The sequence below is a fragment of the Petaurus breviceps genome, unplaced genomic scaffold (genome assembly GCF_028583685.1).
Source record: "Petaurus breviceps papuanus isolate PSGF00001 unplaced genomic scaffold, PetGlider_PUasm1.0 175, whole genome shotgun sequence".
NCBI lineage: Eukaryota > Metazoa > Chordata > Mammalia > Diprotodontia > Petauridae > Petaurus > Petaurus breviceps.
In genome coordinates, this window is record NW_027185764.1 from 67,688,607 (window position 1) to 67,695,007 (window position 6,401).

At 41.6% G+C, this 6,401-nt stretch overlaps 1 protein-coding gene across 1 annotated transcript in view; it reads left to right on the forward strand.

Annotated features, from left to right (window-relative positions):
• Window positions 1-1,046: 1,046 nt before the first annotated feature.
• Window positions 1,047-6,401, forward strand: part of ABCC6 (ATP binding cassette subfamily C member 6) — a 67,584-nt gene continuing 62,229 nt past the window's right edge. Inside the window, exon 1 of the mRNA XM_069085300.1 lies at window positions 1,047-1,538. Coding sequence (XP_068941401.1) covers window positions 1,485-1,538 — 54 coding nt within the window. The 5' untranslated portion in view covers window positions 1,047-1,484. The remainder of the gene's footprint in view (window positions 1,539-6,401) is intronic.

Here is a 6,401-nt window from a genome sequence, read left to right on the forward strand (position 1 = left end):
TTTAGGAGTCCTTTAAATCTAGTTATAACAGACTGGAAAGAAAGACTTGAACAAGCAGAAAAGGAGGCAGGTAGCTAGACTATAAGCTCCTTGAGGGCAGGGGCTATCTTTTTCTTCTTTTTGTATCCTCGGTGCTTAGCACAGTGCCTGAGTCATAGTAGGTACTTAATAAATGTTTATTGAGTGAATCTAGTCAAGTCAAGACACATTATGAAGAACTCACTATGTATCAGCCACTGGGTTAAGCTCTGTAGAATATAAAGGCAAGAGACAATCCCTGTTCTCAAGGAGGTCACAGCCTAATGGGGTAGAAAACAGACCAACTACTATATACAACTATACAGGCAGGATATATAGGAGATAATCTTAGAGGGATGACACTAGCATTAAGTTAGGGAATCAGAAAGGCTTCTTGTAGAAGGTAGGGTTCTAACTGGGTCCTGAGGAGACATTTTCTATCCAGTATCTGGACCCAACTTTACTGGGGATATCTACTATAGATATCCCAGTATCTAAAATTAAAAATTCACATGGAGTAGTGGATTTAGAGTAAACTGAATACAAATCCCATTTAACACTCTAACCCCTTAGTGCCTCAGTTTCCTCAATGGTAAAATATGGATGTTAGATTCAGTAGCCTCAAAGGTCCCTTTCAGTTCTAAATATTTAATTCCATGATACTCCAGAGAAATAGAGTAGACCAGGAGAATGCACACAGAAGTTTCCCCTAGATTGTACTGTTCTCACTTTCCAATACACTCCTTGTCTCTTTAGCACCACCCCCTCCTCCCAAGCTCTTAAAAGGCTTTAACCTTTAATGTAAATAAGTCAAACTAGTCAGACCTGCAGGTTTTGAATTTAGGGCTATGCTACTAACAAGACTTTGGGCAATGTGACGATGTAAGAGTTAGGACTGCCTTATTCCATGTAGAGCCATCCCACACTACACCTTTGCCAGATTCTTTTTTTTTTTTTAATGTGAGCTCCCAAAAAAGCACCTTGAGATCCAGTTTAACCTGATACTTCTTGCCTTTTTCCCTTTAGGGTTGTTCCACAGTCTCTTTGAAGACTTGCATTCTGGCTTTTGCAGAGGATTGATTCAGTGAGCCAACAACCATACCAACAGGTCCATTGTGGACCGGGCTCTCTGTGCTGGGTTCTAGGAAGGGAACCATCGGGAGAAGTATCTGTACTCCAGCTGCCCCACTCTGGGATAGAGCAGCAAACTGGGAGGGGCCATTCAGAACAAAATATTTAATGTCCCAGCCCCATTTTCCCCAGTTGACCTTACCTCACCTCACAGTATACTGTGGCCCCAACTGAACCTTGTCCCTTGTCTGTTGATAAGCACATTGAATTCTTGCCAACGGCCTCCCCCACTCTCCCCCCCCTCCCCGGGCAATGTCCCTTTCACCCGGAACCCAGGCTTTGCTACCAGGACCAGACGACAAGAACATCAGACTTAACAAGACCGACGTGTCCGAATGGTTGTAATGGGCTCTGTTAGTGGGGTCTGCAATCCCCCCTTGGGGTTCTGGGTAAGTGTTTTCTGGTCCTACTTCCCCAACTCCTTGCTTACTTCTGGGTATCCTCTTGGGGAGCTGGGCTTTTGGACCTGCAGGGAGAGGTGTTGAGTTGGAAGAGGGAACCCCTCCTCTGTACCCCATTATCCCCTCCCAGCCTTATGCATGCTCTGCCCTGGAAAAGAACTGCAAGCCTGGCTGCTGGTGAGTTTGCAAATGCTGGGAGACAAATGAAGAACCTGCTTTTTGCTTGCCTCTTCAGAGCTCCAGCACCCCAAATCCTATAGATCTCCCTGAACGTGGCCAGCACCAGGAGAACAGAGCCTGGAGCTTGTAAGAGAAGCAGAGAGAGATACTTAAACCAAGATCATTCTCCACTCCAGAGCTCTAGCTCCTGGCACCACACACTTGAGGGGAGTGGGGAGGGGGGGCGAGGAAGTGCAATAGGCAAAAGAGAAGCAAGTCTTTTTATGAAACTGAGACTTCCCGAACAACTTGGAGTCTAACTAAAGACTTGCCTCATCTTATGCATCACATCAGCTCCCTGGGACTGGGAGAAGAATTCCTCATTGGCATAGGGCCAAACTCTCTCCCAGAGTTTTTCCCACCATTCATAGTGACAACACCATTGTGGGGAATTTGTAGACCCAGTCCCAGGACATGAGCATAAGTTTACAGACCAGAGATTTTCAGTGGAGACAAAACAAAAAGACTGGAACACAGCACTCTAGGGATCAGGAGATGTCTCTTTGTCCTGGCCCCTGCTTTTGCCAATGACTGCCAATAACTCATTCATGAGAGAGCTAGTTGTCTATACAGTTAATATATCCAAAGAGATTCCCTGGGGCCCTGGTCCGTACCTCTCTCCCCATGCTAAGACAAAATCACCCTCATTTAATATTTTCAAGATTGGAAATGAACAGACCTACCTCAAGTAATTTTCAATTAAACAATAATATTAAATTCCTACTGTGGGCACAGTACTAAATGCTAGGTAATGAAGCAAATAGCTAAACATTTGCCTAGTCAAGTAAGTGGAGCCTCAAACTTTATTTGCATAGGTGTAGATTTATTACTCAATCCTCTGCAGTGGGGGAGAGAGGGGACAGAGTCAGTGAGAATTTCAGAGAGAAAAGTCCAAGTCTTTTGGCTCCCAAAAGAAGAGACATGATTCAGGATCTTTCTTCTCAAACTGCAACTCCACCTTCACACAAGCCTAGAGGATTGAGTAATCAGTTTCCTCTAATGAGGAAAATCTTATGCAATTGACTTTGAACCATTCTTACACTAGCAAGAAAGAGAAGCCACATACACAAATAGCATCTATCCTGGTTTGCTTTCATAGTTAAATGTAAAGGTAAGTTCCAAACTTTCATAGGAGACATAAAAAGAGAACACTTGGAGCTGAGGAGATGGTACCTGAACTGGGACTTAAAGGAAGAATTTCAACAGATTTAGATGGAAATTAATATATTCCACCTGGGGGGGACTAAGTTGTCCATTTTAGTGTTAGTGAATGCAGGTTATATGATATAAGGCTGGAAAAGAACATTTCAGATTCTCTATTATTACTTCATATGCTTATTAGCTATGTGACCCCAGGCAAGTCATTTCAGCTCTCTAAGCCCTCAGTTTTCTCATCTGCAAAAAGAGGCTAATAATAGCATCTACCTCACTGGGTTGTTGTGAGAATCAAATGATATAAAATAGGTAAAATGCTTTGCAAACCTTAAAGCACTATTTAAATTCTAGCTATTATAATTATTGTTGACAATATATAGCATTGTTAATATTATATCATTAACATTAATTACAGTAACTGATATTTAGTACTTTAAAGTTTGCAAAGAGTTTTACATTTTTGTTAATAATAATAATAGTATTCTCTATCATTGCCTTTCTGGAGGATCTTCCTAATAGGTCATACAGATCAAAGATGAGATAACCTGACTGATAACAGACAGAAAACATTTCAATCCCAGGGCACTGTCCAAAAGTTCATACCATTCCCTCCTCCTTTTCTTCCTTCTTTCTTATCACCTCTTCCATCCAGGAATGTGAATAAAAGAAGGTTTAAGTAATAGGTGAATGCAGGGGTCAGTAGTTTGTAATAAAAGCCCAGGAGGGTTGGGACCTACCATAGTAGACATTGGGAAGTAGGTGAAATAGCTGGGCCCACAGCCCTTTCTTTAGGAACCCCAAGGTCCCCTTTCTTCTAGGAGCTCTTCCTGGAGTTCCATTTTATTCTTCCACCCCAGGCGCTGAGAATTGTGGGATGAGGCCCATGACTAGACTTTGACTCTGGAGGAGTAAGCCTTATTCAAAAGAAACAGAGTCAAATGTAAGGCTTAAGGCCAATGTTGGAATCTGTTTTGCTTGACTAAATGTGTTTGTAGCAAGAGTTTAGTTTTTCTTACTTTCTCAATAGGGATTATTGGATGGGAAGAACAGAATGCAGACCTGAAAATAAAATAAAATCGAATTTAAAAGAAACAGAATTGTTTAAAGGGGTCTAGAATAATAGAAACAGTTCTATGTTCACTCTAACCCAAGGCCCCAGCCCTTCTTGAAACCTCCTTTTCCTCTCAATATAGCCTAAAGCCAACAAATACTCAAATCTTTTTATTTTTTTAAGCAATCAGGCTTAAGTAACTTGCTCAAGGTTACACAGCCATTTATTTCTGGGTGTGGTGCTGAGTATCTGAGCCTGGATTTGATCCAGGTCATCCCGACACTGGAGCCAGTGCTCTCACTCCCTGAACCACCTGGCCGCCCCTCTTTTTTGTATCTTTAGTTTCCTCACAGCCTCCGCTTCCTGCACTCCTGACTTTATTTTTACTGTACTCCTGCTCCTCCTTCTCTTACTTGGCCTCCATGACAAGTACCTAGATAAAAGGAATTTTCATCAAATATGCAGATGACATGAAGCTGGGAGGGATAGATGATACACTGGGTGACAGTCAGGATTCACAAAGATCAAGGACAAAGTGAGAGGTCACTACAGTCTGGACTTTGGGACCAGTAAGTGGGAGTGCGTGGCTTTTACCGCCTCTGAGAGGCCGGCAGAGCCAGCCAGTGCCACGTGGCAGCTTCAGCTCTTGGCCTGCAGAGTGTAGGGGGACCAAGCACCAGTCTGAGGGGTAATCGCTCTTGCTAACTTGCTTGGATCTGGATTGCAGTCTATGGTGGAGGTTCTGGGGTGTGTGTCCAGCCTGCCAGAGGGTGTGGAGACCTCAGAGAGGGCACCCATCTAATACCTCTGGCAGCTGAGAAAACCCCAGCATTTGGGACGGAAGCTCCCCTGTCTGGTGGCAGAGTCCCATTGTGGCAAAAAGCCCAAAAGTCAAGTAATTGAGTGGCAAAATGAGCAGGCAAAGGAAACAAAACACACAGAAGATTCCAAAATTAGACTCCTATTTTGGGGACAAAAAGGAGCAAAGCATGGAACAAGAGGAAAACAGTGAAGTCAGAACTCCTGCACCAAAAGCTTCAAAGGAAAATACAAGCTGGTTACAGGTCATAGAGGACCTTTAGAAAGATTTTGAAAACCAAATAAGAGAAGTGGAGGAAAACTTGGGAAGAGAAATGAGAACAATGCAAAAAAATTATGAAATGAGAGTCAACAGCCTAACTGAGGAAAATAATACCTTAAAAAGCAGACTGACTCAAATGACAAAGGAGGAATGAGGAGAAGAATGCCTTAAAAAGACAAATTTGCCAGATGGAAAAAGAATCTCAAAAACTCAATGAGGAGAATCATTGCTTCAGAATTAGATTGGAGCAAATGGAAGCTAATGACTTTATGAGAAATCAAGATGCTGTTAAACAGATACAAATAAATGAAAGAATAGAAGGCAATGTGAAATATCTCATGGGAAAAACCATGAGCCTGGAAAATAGATCCAGGAGAGAGAATTTAAAAATTATTGGACTGCCTGAAAGCCATGACCAAAGTAAGAACCTAGAAATCATCCTCCAGGAAGTTCTCAAAGAAAACTGCCCTGATGTTTTAGTACCAGAGGGCAAAATAGAGGTTGAAAGAATCCACCAATCACCTCCTGAAAAAGATCCCAAAAAGAAAACTCCTAGGAATATTATAGCCAGATTCCAGAATTCCCAGATTAAGGAGAGAATATTACAAGCAGCCAGGGATAAACAATTTGAATATTGTGGAAACATAATCAGGATAACCCAGGATCTGGCAGCTTCTACACTGAGGGATTGAAGGGCTTGGAATATGATATTCTGGAGGGCAAAGGAGCTGGAATTAAAACCAAGAGTCACCTACCCAGCAAAACTGAGTATCATGTTTCAGGGGAAAATATGGTCATTCAGTGGAATAGAGGACTTTCAAGCATTCTTGATGAAAAAAACAGAGTTGAATAGAAAATTTGGCATTCAGATACAAGAAGCAAGAGAAGCATGAGAAGGTAAACAGGGAAAAGGAATCATAAGGAACTTATCAAAGTTGAACTATTAACATTCCTACATGGAAAAACAATAATTGTAACTTAAGAAACTTTTCTCAGTAGTTGAAGGGATTAGAAATATATATATATATATATATATATATATATATATATATATATTTGTCTATATATGAGGGTATATGGGCATATGAATACATATGTGAATGTGTGTATATATGTTTACAGGTATACATAGATAGAGGGCACAGGACCAATTTAACAGGAAGGAATGATACTTAAAAGGTGAAATTAAGAGGTGAGAGGAATATAATGAGAGGAGATGGGGAGAGACAGATTGGGGTAAACTATCTCATACAGAAGAGGCAAGGGAAGATGGTTACAATGGAGGGGAAGAATAGGAAGGCAAAAGGGAATGGGTTAACCTTATTCCCATTGAATTTGGCTTGAG